This window comes from Rhinopithecus bieti, unplaced genomic scaffold, assembly GCF_001698545.2.
Source record: "Rhinopithecus bieti isolate Rb0 unplaced genomic scaffold, ASM169854v2 scaffold_7884, whole genome shotgun sequence".
Classification (NCBI taxonomy): domain Eukaryota; kingdom Metazoa; phylum Chordata; class Mammalia; order Primates; family Cercopithecidae; genus Rhinopithecus; species Rhinopithecus bieti.
The window spans coordinates 5,750,723-5,773,248 of NW_016806331.1; the positions used below are offsets into that span (position 1 = coordinate 5,750,723).

Genomic DNA, 22,526 nt, shown 5'->3' on the forward strand with positions numbered 1-22,526 from the left:
TCCCTTGAGAGCCATCACCAGAAGCATAATACACAACAACGGTGTTATGTCACAGGGACTGAATGTGATGCACAGCAAGCAAGGCTAGTGCTGGAGCTGTCTGACACGTGCTTCTACAGCCAGTCCTCATGGAATCCTTACTGTGTGCCAGGGACACAGTTCCATGCATTTAGATTTCTATTTTTTTATTTTTTATTTATTTTTATTATTTTTTTTTAGACAGTCTCATTCTGTCGCCCAGGCTGGAGTGCAATGGCACAATCTTGGCACACTGCACCCTCCGCCTCCCGGGTTCAAGCAATTCTTCTGCCTCAGCCTCCTGAGTAGCTGGGATTACAGAAACGCGCCACCATGCCCGGCTAATTTTTGTATTTTTAGTGGAGACGGGGTTTCACCATGTTGATCAGGCTGATCTCAAACTCCTGACCTTGTGATCCACCCACCTCGGCCTCTCAAAGTGCTGGCATTACAGGCATGAGCCACCATGCCTGGCTGCATTTAGATGTATTAATTTGCATAATCCTCTCAATAACACTGTGAGGTAGGTACTGTTATTTTTTTTAAATTTATTTATTTTTATTGAGACAGGGTGTCGCTGTGTTGCCTAAGCTGGAGTGCAGTGGCACAGTCATGGCTCACTGAAGGTTCGACCTCCTGGGCTAAACCATCCTCCTGCCCCAGCCCCCCGAGTAGCTGGGACTACAGGCGCATGCCACAGTACCTGGCTAATTGTTTTTTTTTTTTTTTTTTTTTTTTACAGAGACGGGGGTCTCTGTTGCTCAGGCTGGTCTCAAACTCTTGGCCTCAAGTGATCCCTTTGCCTGGACCTCTCCAATTTCTGGGACTACAGACATGAGCCACCACACCTGGCCAGTACTATTATCCCCATTTTATTGATGAGGAAACTGAGGCACAGAAGTTAAATAACTTGCCCACATTCACATAATCTTGTGGCACCAGGAAATCAATGCAGGTAGTCTAGGATCCTTGTTCTTAGATGCTCTGCCGTACCATTTCTCAGAACCAAAATAATCCATATTATCATACAGAGAAACAAAGCACCACAATATTACATATGACGGAAGGAGGCCTATAGTCATGACTGTGGAAACTATGCCCTTATCAGCTGACGCTGGTTAAATACCATGACCAGTAGGAGTGCATAACTGCAGAGATGGAAACCAGGAAATCTATTTCCTTGAACTGAAGACTACCTAATTTTTAAAAACAGTGGGCATTACTCATTTATTTTTTCATGAGTCTATCATAGGATCATAGAACAATGGAGTTGGAATGGACTTTGCAATATCATCTAGCAACTGAATGTGGAAATAAGAGGCTAAAATACTTTTGTGATAAGTCACATCCTCCTGTTTTAAATACCCATAACGTCCTGTATCTCTTTACGCATCTAATTCATTAGTTGATTTCTGTATTACAGTTGGTACATAAAGCCTGTCCTCCTCATTGAAGAGTAAGATCCAGCAGCCTGCTTCTGTTTTCCTTGCTGCTGTACCTTCTGTGCCTAAGATTCTGCCTGTATGTAGGGAGGTGCTCCGTGCATATCTGTTGACTGGCTGATCCATTCGTTGATTCACATAAGGCAGACACCGCAACCCACTTTCTTCACTGTCACCTATGGGAATAGCAGCAGGATACAATGCAACATGATGTGCAGGAGCCCGATTCAGAGCAGACTGCCAGGCTCTGTGACCTTGGGAGAGGTACATAAGCCCTCTAAGCCTCAGTTTCCTCATCTGTTAAATGGGGGTAATAATAGTACTTCCCTCAACATTGTTCCAAGGAAATAAACCTGAAGACTCAGGACAAACATTCCCTAGATCATCAAACAGTAACGTGCTCTCTTTCCACATCTCACTCCTGAGTGAGTAACAGAACAGTGATCCCCAGTGTTGTCACCTGTGAAAGGTGGCCAGCCCTGCTCTAAACAGTACGAAGTAGAGGATTACCTGTTCTAAGCTTTCCAAAAAGGACTTCATAGCCTCTGTAGATAATCCCTTCCAGAAACTCCTCACTTTGGCTGTCCAAATGTATTTACATCTTACTAAAATCTTTGCTTTCTAATTAACTCTCTGGTTAATTTTGTTAAGCCCAAGGTGCTTCAGGAGTTTGCAACGTCCCTCGAGATCTGACCTTTGCTTAGCCTTGAGCTGTGCTCCTCGACCTGCCCTCGTCTCACCCTCCATTTTGTCCACACAGAATTTGTTCTATGAAAGCACCACGTTGTCTCTGCCTCCACTCCTTTCTACATGCTGTTCCCTCAGGCTAGCATAGGCTTCCTGCCCTTCTTAGCCTTAGCTCTGAGCTACGCTGGCACTTCCTCCAGAAGGCTTTCCCTGACCTCCCAAGATAGGACTGGATGTCCCTCTGTGTCCTGGTGGCCCGGTGCTCCTCATCAGAGCACACATCACTCCAAAGTGTCAATTACTGTTTCCTGGTCTGTATCCCCCACTAGGCTGTGCGCCCGCCGCTTCACCATCTACCACTATTCCTGTAGCTTCATAAGGGCTCAATAAATAAGTACCTGCTGAATCAATGAATGAGCAAATGAATTAAGAAAGTTAAATTCAGTTTTTTTCTTTCAGCACAGCATAAATATGGGAAAATAGCACCTTTCTTTACAAAAAAATCTGTATTTACTTGAAGATAATAATTGAGCTTTCTTCCCCACCTAAACAACCACAGTTGAAACTTATGTTTAATTCAGTACAATTCATATCCCTGCCCTATGATGCTTAAGGGTCAAGTGAAAGGCAGGGACAGGAAACACCGTGAGTTCCTAGGACAGTACATCACTTGGGAGAAACCTCCCCGTCAAAGCCCCAGAGGCAGGTGACCCTGCAGGGCAGGGAGGGGTTGGGCGTCCCATTTTCTAACAAATGTGGACCATTCCCATTTTGCTGAAGGAGAAGAGCGTGTCTCTTCTCTTGTTGGAAAAGGAGGAGCCACTTATTTCAAGAAGATCCTCATCACAATATGTGACCTAAAAAATTCAAAGTGACAATTCAGCAAGGCGTGACAGTTTTGGCTTTTGCTCCAGTTTTGCTTTACATCAAATCAAAGAAACCCGGGTCCACATTAAGAAAAGTAAATTAACATTAGGGGGGACCATTAGTTTGTTTACCCAGCATACAATTATGTCCTCTGTAAACGGGAATATCAAATAGCATAAAAGCCTAGGTGATTTACATTTTCTTTTGATTAGAGGGTTGCATCTACTGTACTCAAGGACGGAAAATCTCTCCCATTTAGCTTTTTGAAGATCAAAGACGCCATTAAATATGACATATTACCAGCTTATTATTTTTTGTTGTTGTTGTTAAGACTGGGGGTGCTGTACAAATTGAGATTGTCATGGGGAAAAGGGAGACTTTATTTTGGGTCACATGAACTGATTATAGGCTAGTTCATTTTTCTCAGGCAGGACCGTCTGCTTAACCTTTTCTTCAGATAGGCCCCTCCTGCAGTGTCCAGTGCATTCTGACTGTCGACTGAAGTACGTGTGCATAGCTGACAGCCAAGAGGCTATGAACCTTTCAGTGAGCTGTGATCTGGTCTGATTTGAAGCCTCGGGGATCTTTCTGTAGTACATTAGATACACTCTACAAAGGCAAAATGAAGTGAAAAGCAAAATCACTGAAAAGAAGAATGAACCTATATAGGTATTCAGTCAAGATAAAGCCTTGCTTTCCCCCAAAAAGGAGCAGTCCAAAGCAAATGTTGTCTAGGCAACAATTCACAGTTCTCTTTCTAAATAGCCAGATGTCTATACAGTGATGCATTGCCTGATGACAGGGGTACGGTCTGAGAAATTTGTGGTTAGGTGGTTTCAGCATTGTGGGAACATCATAGTGTACTTATACAAACCTAGATAGTACAGCCTACTACACATAATTTGTACAATGTGTTACTGTACTAAACACTGTATGGAATTGTAATACAGTGGTATTTGTGCATCTAAACATAGAAAAGGTACAGTAAATATACAGCATAAAAGTTTTTTAAATGGTACACCTATATAGGCACTCACCATGAATGGAGGTTGTAGGACTGTACGTTTCTCTAGGTGAGGCAGTGCGTGAGCGGGGAGCAAATTTCAAGGCCTAGGACATTACTGTAAGCTACTGTGGACTTCAGAAATACTGAACACTTAAACTCCTCTAAATTTATTTTAAAAAATATTTCTTCATTAATACATTGACCTTAGCTACTGTAACTTTTTTACTTTAGGCACTTTTAATTTTTTTTTGACTTTTTCACTCTTTTGTAATAACACAGCTTAAAACACAAATACATTGTACAGCTGTATAAAACTTCTTTATATCCTTATCTGTAAGCTTTTTTCTTTTTTTTTTTTTACTTTTTAAACTTTTTTGTTAAAAACTGAGATACCAACACACATATTAGTCTAGGCCCGCACAGGGTTAGGATCATCAATACCACTGTCCTGCCTGTCCATACCCTGTCTCACTGGAAAGTCTTCAGGGACAGTAACACACATGGAGCTATCATCTCCTAGGATAACAAGGCCTTCTTCTGCAATCCCTCCTGAAGGACCTGCCTGAGGCTGTTTCACAGTTAACTGTTTAAAAAATAAGTAAGACTGCACTCTAAAATAATGATAAAAAATATAGTGTAGGGACTGGGCACAGTGACTCACGCCTGTAATCCCAAAACTTTGGGAGTCTGAGGCGGGTGGATCACAGGAGGCTAGGAGGTCAAGACCAGCCTGGCCAACATGGCAAAACCCTGTCTCTACTAAAAATTTAAAAAATACAAAAATTAGCCAGGCATGTTAACATACACTTGTAATCCCAGGTACTCTGGAGGCTGAGGCACGAGCATCACTTGAACCCGGGAGGCAGAGGTTGCAGCCAGCCAAGATCACACCACTGCACTTCAGCCTGAGCGACAGAGCAAGACTTGTCTCAAAAAAAAAAGATAGTATAGTGTATTAGCCTGTTCTTGCATTGCTACAAAGAAATACCTGAGTGAGACTGGGTAATTTATTTTAAAAACGAAGTTTAGGCCAGGCGCAGTGGCTCAAGCCTGTAATCGCAGCACTTTGGGAGGCCGAGACGGGCGGATCATGAGGTCAGGAGATCGAGACCATCCTGGCTAACACGGTGAAACCCCGTCTCTACTAAAAAATACAAAAAACTAGCCGGGCGAGGTGGCGGGCGCCTGTAGTCCCAGCTACTCCGGAGGCTGAGGCAGGAGAATGGCGTAAACCCGGGAGGCGGAGCTTGCAGTGAGCCGAGATCCGGCCACTGCACTCCAGCCCGGCCACTGCACTCCAGCCCGGGCTAGAGCGAGACTCCGTCTCAAAAAAAAAAAAAAACCAAGTTTAACTGACTCACAGTTCCGCAGGCTCTACAGGAAGTAGGATTCTGGCATCTGCTTGGCTTCTAAGGAAACCTCAGGAAACTTACAATCATGGCAAAGGCAAAGGGGGAGCAGGCCTCTTATAGCAGAGCAGGACCGAGAGAGGATGGGAAGCTGTTATACACTCTTAACCAACCAGATCTCACCATAACTCCCTCACTACTCAGTACCAAGGGTGGATGGTGCTAAGCCATTCATGAGAACTCTGTCCCCATGATCTAATCACCTCCTACCAGGCTCTACCTCCAACGTTGGGGATTACAGTTTGACATGAGATTTGGGTGGAGACACAGATCCAAACCATATCATATAGTAAATACAAAAGCCAGTAACATAGTTGTTGATTATCAAGGATTATGTGCTGTATATAATTGTATGTGCTATACTTTTATAGGACTGGCAGTGCAGTAGGTTTGTTTATACCAGCAGCACCACAAACATAATGAGCAACACGTTGTACTATGATATTCCACGGACTACAGCGTCACTAGATGACAGGAATTTTTCAACTTTATTGCAGTATCATAGGACCTCAGTCATACATGTGGCTTGTCCTTGACCAGAACATTGTTAGTCAGCGTATGGAATGTATTACCAGCCAAAGTGTGAAACACAGTTTTATCTTCACCAGCTAAAATACTGAGTCATTGTTCTTGTGCATAAGTAATTGCATTCATTGAACCACAGTGATTATTGGTTTCACATTATAGACATTTGTATTTCAGTTGTTTTCTGACACTTAAAAATTAATTATCCTCCATTTTTATTCCATGTTTCAATGAACTTGGACAATTAAGGCCTTGCGCCCTTATGTGTAGTGTGTGGGTCTAATTGAGGCCTGGGATCTGTCTTTATGTTTATTATTTATTTTAAGAGACAGGGTCTCACGCTGTCTCCCAGGCTGGAGTGCAGTGTCATGATTATAGCTCACTGTAGCCGCTAACTCCTTAGCTCAAGCAGTCCTCCCTCCTCAGCCTCCTGAGTAGCTGGGACTACAGGTACTATACCATACCCAGCTAATTTTTTTAAAAAGTTTGTTGCAAAGATGGAGTCTCAGTGTGTTGCCCAGGCTGGCTTTGAACTCCTTGCTTCAAGCGATCCTCCTGCCTTGGCTTCCCAAAGTGTTGGGATTACAGGTATGAGCCACTGCACCCTGCTGTGATTTGTGTTTAACATACAGATAATAAAAGGAAAACTATAGGAGAAAGACTGAGGTTGATTTCAAATAAAATGATCAACTGACTATAAGGAGTGAATTTATTTTGATTAAGGACTTGACATTTCTCTTCTGCCTTGGGCAGGCAACAACCAATAGAAGACAAATATTCAGACCTCCGCTATGACCCGAACTGGAAGAGTAAGAAGGAGGAAGGTCAGCTGCTGTCTGTGGAAGCATTGCCAGAGTCCCCGGACAGCTCTTTAGAAAATCTGCCTTTGGCTCCCCTCTACCCTTCCCAAGAGACGTCAGTGGAACTCTCCGGGGGAAAAGGCGAGCAGAAAGAGAGTCCACAGAGTGCAGCTTCTTTGCTTGGTAGTGAATTTTTAAGCCCAAACTATGAGCATGGTGGCCGTCGCAGCAAGCCGTTTTCAGAGCTGAGCGACAGTGACCTGGAGGAGAAGTCGAGCAGCCTTTCTCAGTACGGGAAGAGTTCAAGTTCACATAACGAGGTTTTCCTGCCGGGATCACATGGCCCTCGGCGAAGGAAGTCCAAACAACATTTTGTGGAAAAAAACAAGCTCACTTTGGGATTACCCACCCCTAAAATGGACTCTTATCTTCAACTTCACAATAAAAAAAGAGGGGAATCTTATCCAGAACAGGTACGTAGTGGCTACTTTAAGATATCTTCTGGAACATTAAACTAGCAGTTGCGTTTGTTTGAAATGTCTACATACCACTTCCTTTAGGATGACGATAGCAGCCACCTAGCTGGGTAAAACAAATGCTTCCACAGCATACCCTGTATGTTTATGTTTATGTTTATGTTTATTCCACAAATTCTTATGACCAAAACAAAAGCCACCAATGGTTTACAGTGTAATTGCTACAAGTCAATTATTGCTATGTCAATTATTATATCCAAAATTGCTGTAATTACTATAAGTAATTATAAGTCCATTACTATGTCAGTTATTATATCCAAAATTCTCCATTCAAAGAAATCTAGAACTTTTTAAAACTGCGTTTTCCAAATGACAAAATATAGAACTTAAGCATTTGATTCCCTGTGTTGATTACCTTTGTTACCACCACAGCAGAGGTCTTCAACCCTGTTAAATGCCCCAGCACATTCTGGTTAACGTGGAACACGCCCCGGCTCACATACAGAAGCGATTCTCAACTCAAATTGTGTATACATATTGGGTGGTCGGGGAGAGGGTAGGGTACAACATAAGGTGGGGTTGTTTTTTTTTTCAATCTTCAGATGTTTCTATAAACCCCATTGAAAATCACATCATTTGTTATTGTCCTGTGTAAATGATATGATATAATTAAACATTAGTCGCTTTATTTATAAAATTGGGACAGTAATAAATGCCTTCTCTTCCTCATCAGGTCATTTTGAGAGTAAATTCTCTCCCACATGATGGATTCAAAACCTTTTGGAGCCAGTAAACTTAGTTCTATTTCACAGGTGCACGTAAAGATCTTATCCGCCCACCCCCTATGGGTATGTCCAGGGATACAGGACAAGAATGGGGTTAGAAAGGTAGAGTCCACCACTCTTACTGGAAAAAGAGCTTGATATTTATCACCTGCTAACGTGAGGTCATTTTTCAAATACAAAGGAGAGGTTATTATGTTAAATGTGGTTGCCCTTAGACCTATTCCAAATCCCAATTGGTATTTTTTTTTTTTTAACATACTCTAACCTGTTCTAAACTCTAAGCATTTTCTAACAGAACAAAGTAGATGAATTAGATGAACATTTGTGGTTTTTATTCAGAGACTCCCTTTTTTGTTTTAAAGAATTATGTCTGGTGGGGTGTTGGCTCATGCCTCTGATCCCAGTACTTTGGGAGGTCGAGGTGGGAGGATCACTTGAGGCCAGGAGTTCAAGACCAGCCTGGCCGACATGGTGAAACCCATTTATACCAAAAATACAAAAATTAGCCAGGTGTGGTGATGCATACCTGTAATCCCAGCTACTCGGGAGGCTGAGGCACAAGAATCACTTGAACCGGGGAGGCGGAGCTTGCAGTGAGCTGAGATGGCACCACTGCACTCCAGCCTGGGTCATAGAGTGAGACTCTATCTCAAAATAAATAAATAAATAAAAATAAAGAATGACGTCTGGTGAGATGTGGGCTTAAAATACTTTAATTAAAAAATAAAATAAAATTCAAAAAAAGAATTATGTCACATCTTTGCCATTGTACTAATAATTAAATGAAATAGGTGTAGTATATCTAGCTGAAATAGTTTAAAAACTAGGTGAATTCAAGCAATTTTAGTATTTTACCCAATTTTAGATGTTAATATACTCTTGTTCCATAACACTTACATGAAATTTTGAATTTTGCTTGATTGCTCATTTAAAAATGTAAATAAATTCAACAGTCCAATATCTTTGAAAAAAAATTTCTATTGAGACAGGGTCTGGCCTTTCACCCAAGCTGGAGTGCAATGGCACGATCATAGCTCACTATAACCTCAACCTCCTGGGCTCAAGCAATCCTCCTGCCTCAGCCTCAGCAAGTAGCTGGGAACACAGGCGTGCACCACCACATCTAGCTAAATTTGTTTTTAAATGTCTTTGTAGAGATGGGGATTTCATCATGTTGCCCAGGCTGACCTCAAACTCCTGGGCTCAAATGATCTTCTTACCTTGGCTCCCAGAGTGTTGGGATTACAGGTATGAGCCACCATGCCTGGCCTGAAAAATGTTTATAGCCAGTAATTTATCTCAAACTAGGACAATATTTTCATTACTAAAAGTGTTCTCAAAAGAAGCTGATCTGGAAGGAGAACATTTGGGGTTTTTCTTCATTTAGAAACTCTCTTTCTCGTCTGAGGTCAAAAGAAATAGTTCTATTTCCAATAATAAAAGGGAGAAATATTTATTGTGAACTCTTTAATTGTTGATTTATTAATCGCTAGTTTTGTTAGTAGTTATAAGTTAATTTACTATACAATATTAGGGAGTATTAATTGTCAGTGATTCCGCAGCTTAATTTTCTTTTCTTTGTGCCGTGGAGGAAAGTTTCTTTAAGTTCTTATATTACTCTCTGAAGGGGCCATTGACTTTTCCCAACACTTTCTCCAAGTTCAGATATCTAAAGGCTAATTGTATTTAAAATTGTCCCTTTACCATTTTCCAACATATATGTACTTCTTGCTCCTATTATTATATATATATATATTTTTTTTTTGAGATGGAGTCTCACTTTGTCACCCAGGCTGGAGTGCAGTGGTGCAATCTGGCTCACTGCAAGCTCCGCCTCCCGGGTTCACACCATTCTCCTGCCTCAGCCTCCCCAGTAGCTGGGACTACAGGCACCCGCCACCGCACCTGGCTAATTTTTTGTATTTTTGGTAGAGACGGGGTTTCACCGTGTTACCCAGGATGGTCTCAATCTCCTGACCTTGAGATCTGCCCGCCTCGGCCTCCCAATGTGCTGGGATTACAGGTGTGAGCCACTGTGTCTGGCCGCTCCTATTATTTTTTAAAGAGATTACTCCTATTATTTTTTTGAGACGGGGTCTTGCTATATTGCTGGCGTGTAGTTGCTATGCAAGATTCGATCCTCACACCCTGGAGCCTTGAACTCCTGGGCTAAAGTGATCCTCCTGCCTCAGACACCTGAGTGGCTGGGACTATAGGTGTGCATCACTGACCTGGCTTCCTATTATTTTAAAAGAATAGAAATGAATTTGACCTAACAGTGACATAATGATATGTGTGATTTAGTGAATTCTAGTCAGTAGCATAAAATGATGGGGTTTTTTTTTTTGTTGTTTTTGAACCATTATTCATATGTAGACGTGTGTATGTCTCTCCTCCCGATACAGATTATATGTTCCCTATGGGCAGGAGCCAGGGTTTGTGCTCATTTTTAATCTTCATAGTCACCAGCCTAATACACTGAAAAGGCTGAGTAAACATAAGGGAAATTAAAAATGTATCTCTTCCATCACCTCCAAACTGTCTACTCTTTACTATAACTTGAAGTTTATATGGGGGGAATGGCATTTCTAGAGCAGTAGTTTGCAAACCTGGCTGGATATCAGAATCACCTGAGAATTTTTTAAAGTGATTTGTTTTGGCCAGGTGCCGTGGCTCATACCTGTAATCCCAGCACTTTGGGAGGCCGAGGTGGACAGATCACCTGAAGTCAGGATTTCGAGACCAGCCTGACCAACATGGAGAAATCCCATCTCTACTAAAAATGCAAAATTAGCCTGGTTTAGTGGAGCATGCCTGTAATCCCAGCTACTCGGGAGGCTGAGGCAGGAGAATCACTTGAACCCGGGGAGGCGGAGGTTGCAGTGAGCCAAGATCACGCCATTGCACTCTAGCCTGGGCAACAAGAGGACCTCCGTCTCAAAAAAAAAAAAAAAAAGTCATTTTTTTGGCCTCACTCAGACCAATTTAAATCTCTGAGAACCTGAGCATCAGTTTTCTCTTTTGTTTTCATAAAGCTCCTTGAGTATTTCTAATGTGAAGCCAGGTTTGAGAAGCATTGTTCCAGACTACAGCAGTAGTTCTCAGCCTTGGTTTCACACTGGAATCACCTGGAGAATTTAAAAAATATTGATTCCCTGGATGAACCACTGAAATTGCAATTCAGCTCATCTGGGCTGCACTCTATGGGGAGTCCGCCACACTCCCCAGGTGATTCCAATATTTAGCCAAGATTGAGAATCACCGATCTAGAGCAGTGGTTCCCAAACATTAGCGTGCACCACCAGAATCATCTGGAAGGCTTATTTTAAAATCTTGCTGGACCTCATCCCCCACATTTCTGATTCAGCAGGTGTAGGGTGGGACCCAGGGATCTGAAGTTTCTGCATGGCCCCAGGTGATACTGCTGCTGCTAGCAGGCCTACACTTTGAGAACCACTGATCTTTTGCTTCTCACAATTTAAAATGCTTATGAACCACTTTAGCCTCTTGTTAAAATACAGATTGTGATCCAGTAGGTCTGGGGTGAGATGCAGAGTGTGCATTTCTAACAAGTTCCCAGGAGATGCAAGGCTGCTGGTCCATGGACCACCCTCTGATGAGCAAGGGGCTAGAACAGAGAACACAAAGGTTTTATCAAAATCTAAAAGTCAAAGTTGTGTAAGTCATTATCTACAGAGCATTGATGTTTCCCATGGCTAAGAGGATTATTCAGTTGATTTGTGGGTAGGAGGCGGGAAACTCGGGTACCAAGTGTGGAGGCTCTTGGTTTGTTTTGTTTTGTTTTTGGTTTGAGACAGGGTCTCACTCTGTTGCCCAGGCTGAAGTGCAGTGGCGCGATCTCAGCTCACTGCAGGCTCCGCCTCCCAGGTCCAAACGATTCTCCTGCCTCAGCCTCCAGAGCAGCTGGGATTACAGGCACCTGCCACCACGCCTGGCTAATTTTTGTGTTTTTTGGTAGAGATTTCAGGAAATCCTAGAAATCAGTAAGAAAAAGACCAAATTCCAAGGGAAAATATACAAAAAGTATAAATGAACAATCTGTCAATAAGCAAGGATAATAAAGAAAGCTCTGGAAATTAAGAGCAATGAGAGGAACAATCTGTGAATTGTTCATTTATACTTTTGTGTATTTTCTTCGTTAATGAAAGTTAACAAAGAAAAGTTAATATATATGGTTATTACACATATAAGAGGTTACCCAGTCTCAGCCTATTAGAGAAATGCAAATTAATACTATAATGGGATTCCATTTTTCAACTGTAATTAAACTATCAAAATTCTGTAAATTTAATGACCCTGTGGGCAAAAAAGTACAGTCAAGCTGGTGAGAGAATAAATTAGTATAACCAGTATGGAGGACAATTTGTTAATGTCTACTTAAAACACAAATATACTCCTTGAGAAAGTAAAACATAATGACTAAGAGTATGGACTCTGGAGCCAGGTTGGTTGGCACTGCCACCTTCTAGCTGTCTGACCCTCTGCAAGTTACTAAACCTCTCTGTGCCTCAGTTTCCTCACCTTTAAAGTGAGGACAATAATAGGACTTTCTCATGGGCTTATTAAGAAGATTAAATAAATGAGTTAGGCTGCACACAGTCACTCATGCCTGTAAACCCAGCACTTTGGGAGGCCAAAGCGGGCAGATCATTTGAGGTCGGGAGTTTGTGACCAGCCTGACCAACATCGTGAAACCCGTCTACACTAAAAATACAAAAATTAGCCGTGCATGGTGATGTGTGCCTGTAATCCCAGCTACTTGGGAGGCCGAGGCAGGAGAATCGCTTGAACCCGGGAGGCAGAGGTTGCAGTGAGCCGAGATTGCACCACTGCACTCCAGACTGGGTGACAGAGCAAGACTCCGTCTCAAATAAATAAATAAATAAATAAATAAATAAATAAATAAAATAAAACAAACCAATAAATAAATGTATAGAGAGTGCTAAGATCAGTGACTGGCCCATAGCAAATATATAGGTATACATGTAAGTATAAAAGTGTTCGAAATTATTATTTTTATTTGACCCAACACATTTTGCTCCAGGAATTTATCCTAGATATTTGTGTGCAATTTTGAAATCACATCTGTACAAAATTGTTCATTTCAGCCTTATTTGTAATAGCAAAAGATTGGAAACCACCCCAATATCTGTCATTTGGGGAGTAAATAAGTTATGGTACATCCATACAGTAGAGTACACAGCAGCTGTTAAAAAAAAAAAAAGGACACTCTCCATGAACTATAAGGGATAACTTACCAGGATTTCTTATTAAGAAAGAAATTCAAGGTGTAGTATGTGAAAAGTGGAGAGGGGCCAGGCATGGTGGCTCATGCCTGTAATCCCAGCACTTTGGGAGGCCGAGGTAGGAGGATCACTTGAGGTCAGCAGTTTGAGACCAGCCTCGCCAACATGGTGAAACACTGTCTCTACTAAAACATACAACAATTAGCCAGGTGTCATGGTGGGTGCCTGTAATCCCAGCTACTCAGGAGGCCCATGAGAATTGCCTGAGCTCAGGAGGCAGGGTTGCCCGTGAGCCGAGATGGCAGCACTGCACTGCAGCCTGGGCAACAGAGTGAGACTCTTGTCTCCAAAAAAAACAAAAACAAAAAAATGCAGAGGAATAAAAATATATATTACATTTGCATGGCATGCATAAGAAATTGTGGAAGGCTACAAAAGTAGTTAATTGTAAGGGGTGGAGGGGAAATGGGCGGGAGCACAATTTTTTACTGTGTACCTTTTCAAATCTATTAATTTTGAACCATGCTTATGTATTACCTTTTAAAATTAAAATGGCAAATCGCAACAAAATAGGAGGAGACATTTATAATATAAATTTTGCAGTAACCCATATAATTTCACACCCCTGATTGCTCACCCTCCTAAATTGCATTTTATGCTTGTAATTAATGCTTAGGGTAGAACTGTTGATTTTTAAAGTCAATTGTTCTGCAATCTTTTGCCATTTTGCATAGATCTGCTGATTGTACATTAAAATACATTGGAAAAATCACCTTTGAATACATGACAAAATCTTAATCACATGATGTGTGAAGCGAGGAACCGATATAAAAACCAACACACACTAGAGGGCACCTAAGTATCACGGTCAGGCAGGAACTTCGCTGGTGAATAATCAGTTCTTACTTTTATTCATGATTTGTTCACTAGCCTAAAGTATTTGTCCGAAACTCATTCCACTTTGAGTCCATTTGTAATCCACGGTTAAAGAAAACTGTGTTTTGAAAAATGAACTACCTTTCTATCTTGATTCTAATGTTACTTTAAAGACTGATGAAGATGAAATTTAGTATGGGTTTAGAAAAGAGTTAGAAATGCTTTATACGTGTTATTCAACTCTTGTAATTTCTTGGAAAGAAATTAGACATCATTTACAAATGTGATATGGTTATTGAATGGCCTATAGTCAAGATAATATAAAGTCACAAACAATTCACAGTCCTACCTTCGATTAACACATCTTTGTGGCTGTTGCTGAGACAGCAGGTCAGTCAGCCAACAGATATTTATTGAGCACCAAATATGTATTAAATATTAGGTACTCTTCTCAATGCTGGGATATTAACAGAAAACAAGACAGGCAGAGCTCCTATCTTGAAGGAGTTTATATTCCAGTCATACGGCAAAGATTAGAATCATGTAACAAAATAATTTCAGATACTGATACCTCAAAAGAGATTGAATAAACTGTATTTAAGAAAGTAATGTGGCTCACACCTGTAATCCTAGCACTTTGGGAGGCCGAGGCAGGCAGATCACCTGAGGTCAGGAGTTCGAGACCAGCCTGACCAACATGGAGAAACCCCATCTCTACTAAAAATACAAAATTAGCCAAGCGTGGTGATGCATGGCTGTAATCCCAGTTACTCAGGAGGCTGAGGCAGGAGATTCACTTGAACCCGGGAGGCAGAGGTTGTGGTGAGCCAAGATTTCACCATTGCCCTCCAGCCTGGGCAAGAACAGCAAAACTCCATCTCAAACAAACAAACAAACAAAAAAAAAAAAAAAGAAAAGTAATGAAAGGGAATAAAGTCCTTTATTTAATAAAGTGATGACTTTAATAAATAAACTGGGGATCAGGTGCAGTGGCTCACGCCTGTAATCCCAGCACTTTGGGAGGCTTGGGTGGGCAGATCACCTGAGGTCAGGAGTTAGAGACCAGCCTGGCCAACATGGTGAAACCCCATCTGTACTAAAAATACAAAACTTACCTGGGCCTCATGGTGTGCACCTGTAATCCCACCTACTCAGGAGGCTGAGGCAGGAGAATTGCTTGAACCTGGGAGGTGGAGGTTGCAGTGAGCCGAGGTCTTGCGACTGCACTCCAGCCTGGGTGACAGAGAGAGACTCCATATAAAACAAAAACAAAAAAAAGTAAACTGGGATGTCTAGCCAGGTGCTTGGGGAAGGTCTCTCTGAGGACATATCATTCAAGTGGAGGTGCGAATGGATGAGAAGGAGAAAAGTATGCAAGATCTAGAGGAAGAGCTTTGATTGGCCCCATCCCTGGTAGCAGCGTTTTTGCTAGGGAACAACGAAATATTGTGGGAGAAAAACTAAAACCAAAACAAAATACTGATTTAAGAGTCAATCTTGGATTCAATCCTGGCTCTTCAGCATAGCCCATATCAGCTCAACCTCATCTCCACCAAAAAAATGCAAAAGTTAGCTGGCCACAATGGGGTACGCCTGTATTCCCAGCTACTCCAGAGGCTGAGACAGAAGGATCGCTTGAGCCGGGAGGGCAAGGCTGCAGTGAGTGGATCTCACTACTGCACTCCATCCTGGATAACAGAGTAAGACCCTGTCTCAAAAAAAGGAGAAAATAATTAAAATTAAGAATAAATAAAAATAAACCTCCCTTCACCTTCCTCATCTATATATGGAGGAAGCAAACAAGGAATATATGATATGCTTTGGAGGGCTATTTGAAGAATGTATACAAAGCTACCGACTCGGGGCAGACACTCATTACCATTAGGCACTCCTTACACCACAGGAGAAGATGCCACTCAGGGAAGAGGCCCTTCCGACCAACTTTCTCCTTTTTTAAGGCTACATTGCCTCAAAATGAAAGAGATATAACTTCAGACAGAGTAAGAACAAAGTGCAGGCAAAACAATAACGTCCACATGCCCTAGGAGGCCATTCGATGGTAAGACTCTCAAAAGACTGCCTACCTAGGCGGCCTATCCAGGCACACGGCACACTCACCATGCTATCTCTTGAGGGTCCCCCGTCAATCAAACACTGTCCTAGGGATTACAGAACCCTACAATCTTGTATGCAACTAGTTGACAGTATTTAACAGTTGCATGTGGTCTCAGATACGGTTTCAAATATTTACACTTTACAATAAGGAATTTATTAATAACCCTGGATCATATATTTGGTACTTTAGTTTTGAAGGACAATTTCATAGGGCAATTCTTTCAACATTGCTTAATGTGACACCGTGTTACCTTCAAGATAAAATTCAAACTCTCAGAGTGGTACGAAAGGCCCCTCCTGACCTGGCTCCTTTCTGCTCCTGTAGCCTCATCTTGCATCACTCCCTACTTGTGTCTCACGCCTGGCCATACTCCAGGAACTTACGGAGCCCAGACCCAGCATTTCCTTTAGCCCCTTCTTTGTTCATGCTGATGGGCTACTCTTGCCTTGGCTTGTTTGCTTAGGAAAACCTTATTCTCCTTTTGAGATTCAGCTCATATGTCTCTGCCTTTGTAAAGGCTCTTTGAAGATCCTCCTTCCATCACCTCCCTCATTCCTGAACATCTCCTGCAGAACCCATAACTCCGCAGTGCTCTGTCTTCATCATGTACAGATGACTGCTTCTTAAGATCATGGGCTTGTTCATCTTTGAATTCCCAGATCCTGGCGTACAGCAAGCACTAGCTAAATATTTGATGAAGAAATGTAAGTTTTAAATAGTTTTTCTTTGGTACAAAATTTCATTGTTTTCCAAATGAAAAAAGAAAAAAAAAAAGCAGAGGCGGGGATTAACAAGAACTTGTGCAGTTAAACACCAGAATTTGAAGTCAAAAGACCTGATTTGAGTCCCATTTGGAGCCATGGCAAATCACAAACTCTTATTGAGTCTTATTCTTCCTCATTAAAATTACAAATGTTTGCCTTTTACCACAGACTGAGGAGTGTTGAGATAATCAAATGAGATATGCTATGTGAAAGCTTTTTATAATCTTACAGCCCTATATAAATATAAGTTATATTTATTATTGAATGTTTGGTTTAAATTTACAGTCAGTCTCCTAATGTGGAAGGTTACTACCTAAAGGATATATTGCTCTTTCTCATAGTTTTAAATTTAGTGAAACTTTTGGTTGTTTATAAGATTAAGCTTTACCTTTATTTAAGTTATGGTCATCTTTTTGTAATTATATTTGGTTAGAAACATAGAATTCTTTTCTTATAGGATTCTTCCAGGTTGGTGGTGTTTTGAGTCCCACCTATCCTATTATACTTATAAAAATTATTCTTCTACAGAATAGGAACTCTACAGATGTTCATCGATTGATAAATTTTCTTATTTTGCCCTCTGCTATTACTACAAGAGCACTTACTTATGACAGCATAATTTCAATTGAACTTTATGATTTTTTTCAATACAAGCCATTTTTAAGGCCTCTTTCTTGTGTGCACTGTTCAGCACTTGGCTGCTTAAACTACCAATTTGTATGATCTATAGAGTGACACTTCATTAATTTGGCATTATTGAAGAGGGATCCATAAGAAAGAAAATTTCCGGCCAGGCGCGGTGGCTCACGCCTGTAATCCCAGCACTTCAGGAGGCCGAGGCGGGTGGATCATGAGGTGAGGAGATCGAGACCATACTGGCTAACGCAGTGAAACCCCGTCTCTACTAAATATACAAAAAATTAGCCGGGCGTGGTGGCGGGCGCTTGTAGTCCCAGCTACTCGGGAGGCTGAGGCAGGAGAATGGCGGGAACCCGGGAGGCAGAGCTTGCAGTGATCCGAGATCGCGCCACTGCACTCCAGCCTGGGCGACAGAGTGAGACTCCGTCTCAAAAGGAAAAAATAAAATAAAATAAAAAAATCTACATAACTAAAGCATGCCCCTTTGAAAACCAGAAATTTAACATAAATTTCTATCATTTTCATCATTTTTAAGGATAGTTTTCAAAATGTACCTAGCGTACCTAATAATTCTATGCTTCCTTACACGGGTCATATTGCACCATTCTGTAGCAAAGTAAGAAGCTATGGCAATGTGATCGCTTCTTTGCCTCTTTGTTGAATGACCCAGACTGCTATGAGTCTGCGGTAATTTTCTGCTGCTGTCTGTATCTGCTCTTAAGGAGCTTATGGCCGAATTGGAAGCAGACATGTAAACAGTCAATGCCAAGTGAAAATTGCTGTGCTAGTATCAGATAAGGTCCCAAAGAACCTGGAAGAAAAGGTGCCTGACTGTCCAGGGAAGTCAGAGAGGGCTTCACACAAAAGGCAATCATGGAACTGATTCTTTAAAACGAAGAAGGGTATTGTTTTGTTTGTATTTTTGTTTGTATTTCTTGAGACAGGGTCTTGCTGTGTCACCCAGGCTGGAGTGCAGTGGCACGATCTCGGCTCACTGTTGGCAACCTCTGCCTCCCGGGTTCAAGGGATTCTCCGGCCTCAGCCTCCCAAGTAGCTGGGATTACAGGTTCCTGCCACCACGCCTGGCTAATTTTTGTAGTTTTAGTAGAGCCCGGGGTTTCACCATGTTGGCCTGGCTGGTCTTGAACTCTTGACCTCAAGTGATCCACCCACCTCAGCCTCCCAAGTGCTGGGATTACAGGCATGAGCCACAGCACCCAGCCCTAAAAAGTAGAAGTTAACAGGTGGAAGTGGGTAGTAAGGGCACTGCAGGCAAAGGGGGCAGGGTCAATGGCATGAAGTTGTGAAAGAACACTGTTTCAGTAGAAAGCTGTCAGTACAGAAGAAACCTCCATACTGCTGGTCAGGAACTGATAGTTTGTCAATTAAATCAAAGTTTTCACAGAGGTAAAAGGTAGAATGATAGTTACCAGAGGCTGGGAAGGGTCTCAGGGGTAGGGAAGATGAAGAGAGGTTGATGAATTGGTGCAAACATACAATTAGATAGAACAAATAAATTCTAATGTTCCATAACAAAGTTAGGGTGACTGTAGTTAGTAAAAATGTGTTGTATATTTCAAAGTAGCTAGCAGAGAGCATTTGAGATGTTCCCGACACCAAGAAATGGTAAATATTGGAGGTGATGAATACCCCAAATATCTTGTTCATTACACATTCTGTATATGTAACAAAATATCACATATACCCCGTAAATATGTACGAACATTATATATTAATAAAATTGTTTTTAAATTGGTTAAAGCAGATATGAAAAATGGTAACTATATACCATAAGTACTTGAGTTTCACTTAAACTATATAAATACACACTGATTCACCAGTTTTTTTTTTTTTACTGAGGGGCCAAGGTCTTTTCTACCAGTGCAGATTCTACTAACTGGAGTGTCATTGTTTCTCTTGCATCAGTTTGAGAGCATCTATGATTTGCAGTTTTGATTTCTTGAGAGCAGAGTACAAACTTAAAAAACCTTAAGAAACAATTTAAGAACATAATTTCTAGGGGTGTGTGTGGTTTTTTTTTTTTTTTTTTTTTTTTTTTTTTGGTTTTTGAGATGTAGTCTCCCTCTGTCAACCAGGTTGGAGTGCAGTAGCACGATCTTGGCTCACTACAGCCTCCGCCTCCCGGGTTCAAGTAATTCTCATGCCTCAGCCACTGAATAGCTGGGATTACAGGCACCTGCCACGATGTCCAGCTAATTTTTGTATTTTTAGTAGTGACAGGGTTTCACCCAGCTGCTCTCAAACTCCTGGCCTCAAGGGATGCTCCCACCTCAGCCTCCCAAAGAGCTGAGATTACAGGCGTGAGCTACTGCACCTGGCCATAATCGCTAGGTTTTTGTGGTGAATGTTTCCCCTAATTTTTTACAGTTCCCCCCGCCCGCCCCCAACATGTTATTTTGCCATTTGCTTTTATTGGGTCATTCTAAATCATTTAACTAAGTTTTCATGAATATAACGCCTCTCTATTCATGCTCAGATTTCTTCAGATTATCTAATCTTTAAATAAATTTCATAATTTTAACAACAGGTACAGTAGGAATAAACAGGTTTGGGAACAAATGGAAAAAACTCTTGGTAAACATACAACTCAACAAGTGGAAGTAGAAGTCGCAAGGTGTACTAGAGAGAGCCTAGCAGCCGTAAGCATTTAGCTATGGCCTCAGGATATCTTCAAGACTAGAAAATGTCACTTCATCCAGTGAGTTAGTTAAGGAGAAGGTGGATAGTGCTGTAGTTGTATGTGGCTAGATTGTGAGGATGAGAATATGGATATTTAGGTTAGAGAAATTGGCAGACGTCTTTCATGTAGGCCTTGTATGTCATTTTAAAGCAGAAGCTCTCATATTGTGTTCCTCGGACCAGGAGCATCAGCAGCACTTGGGAACTTAATACAAGTGGAGATTTTTGGGCCCCATCCCAAAATCCTGAGTCTGAAACTCTGGGGTGAGGTCCAGCAATCTGTGTTTTAACAAGCCTTCCAAGTGATTTTGATACATGCTGAAATTTTAAAACCACTGTGCTAAAATGTTAGGCCTTTCCTCTCAGTCGTATGAATTCATTGAAGAATTTTAGTAATGGAGTAATTTCAGTGCAATGTGTGAGCTTTGTAAATTTTTTTTTTTTTAATCTCTAATGCGTCCATTCAGAGGTCACCCTTACATAATATTCTTAGTTTGTTAGGGAGAGTTCAGATTGCTGGATAATCAACCTTTCTCTAAGTTATATGAGATATTCCTAAAAATCTCTTTCACATTCTTGAAAAAGGCCATTATTCATTTAGTATGTATTTATTTATTTTACTTATTTACTTATTTTGGAGGCACAGTCTCACTCTGTCACCCAGGTTGGAATACAGTGGCGCCATCTCAGCTCACTGCAACCTCTGCCTCCTGGGTCCAAATGACTCTCATGCCTCTGTCTCCCAAGTAGCTGGGATTACAGGCATGAGCCACCTACACCCAGCTAATTTTTGTATTTTTAGTAGAGACAAGGTTTTGCCATATTGGCCAGGCTGGTCTCAAACTCCTGGTTTCAAGTGAGCCGCCTGCCTCAGCCTCCCAAAGTGCTGGGATTACAGGTGTGAGCCACTGCGTCCAGCCTAGCATATATTTATTAAGAGATGATTATGTGTCAGACATTGTCATAGGTGCTTGGGATACATCCCTGAACAAAAACAGACAAAAATCCCAGGCCTCCTGAGGTAGGAGATGGACAACAGACAAAACAGATAAATTAGTGCATTGGTGCATGATAAGTTCTATATTTTAAGGAGGTAAAGACAGATATAAAGCTGGGCAGAACTGCTAAGGATTGCTGAGGTGGTGGGAAATCACAACTTTAAATGGACTATGAGGCAGAGTCTCCCTGAGAAAGATATGAAGGAGGTGAGAGGGCCCGCCATGCGAATATTTGAAGACGATTTCTGGAAGAGGGAGTAGCAAATGCAAATTTCAGGGACTGAAACTGGGAACAAGGGAGAGTGGAATGGAAGATAAAAGTTCTAGTTTCCACCTTATTTTGTCAACAGCTGGCTACCTGACTTTAAAATAAACCACACATCCTACCAGATAAACAAGTAGATTATGTGTATTCTGATATAAATGCAAGTTCAGTGAGCAACCCAGATTGATCTTTTCATGTCGTTGTATTTATTGACCATCTAGATGCCAGGCACATTCAGAGCATAGCACAGATGAGTAGTATCCCTAGAGCCATACAGCAAGACAGCCCTGCACATGGTCCCTCCTTTTTCCTGCCTGACTGGAATTTACAGTGCATAGGGAGAAAAAAAAAAACAATTACCAGGGTGATACTTGTTACAAAAGAAAAGTACAGAGTACTAAGGCCATGAGCTCAGATGCAACTATTGTAGCTCCCTCTGGGGTGGCAGGGAAGGCTTTCTGGAAAAAGTTACATTTCAGCCAAGGCTGAACAGTGGATGGGATGGGTCAGAATAAGTGAAGTGGGCCCAGCACAGTGGGTCACGCCTGTAATCCCAGTACTTTGGGAGGCTCAGGTGGTGGATCACTGGAGGTCAGGAGTTCAGGACCAGCGTGGCTAACATGGTGAAACCCCATCTCTACTAAAATTACAAAAATTAGCCAGGCATGGTGGTGCACGCCTGTAATCCCAGCTACTTGGGAGACTGAGGCAGGAGAATCACTTGAACCTGAGAGGCGGAGGTTGTAGTGAGTCAAGATTATGCCACTGCATTCCAGCCTGGGCAACAAAGAAAGACTCTGTCTCAAAAAAAGAAAAAAAAAAAAAAAAAAAAAAAAAAAAAAGAGTAAGTGAAGTGAAAGGGCAAAGAAATTCCCTAAATAACTGA

General features: G+C 41.6%; 1 protein-coding gene across 7 annotated transcripts in view; it reads left to right on the plus strand.

Moving 5' to 3' along the window:
- JHY (junctional cadherin complex regulator) overlaps window positions 1–22,526 on the plus strand; it is a 77,758-nt gene that overhangs the window by 14,943 nt on the left and 40,289 nt on the right. For all 7 annotated transcript variants that reach the window (XR_001886320.1, XM_017875614.1, XM_017875609.1 and 4 more), the window contains exon 3: window positions 6,708–7,227. Coding sequence is in view for 6 of the 7 variants with exons in the window: in XM_017875614.1 (XP_017731103.1) it covers window positions 6,708–7,227 (520 nt within the window). In the remaining variant the exon portion in view is untranslated. The remainder of the gene's footprint in view (window positions 1–6,707; window positions 7,228–22,526) is intronic.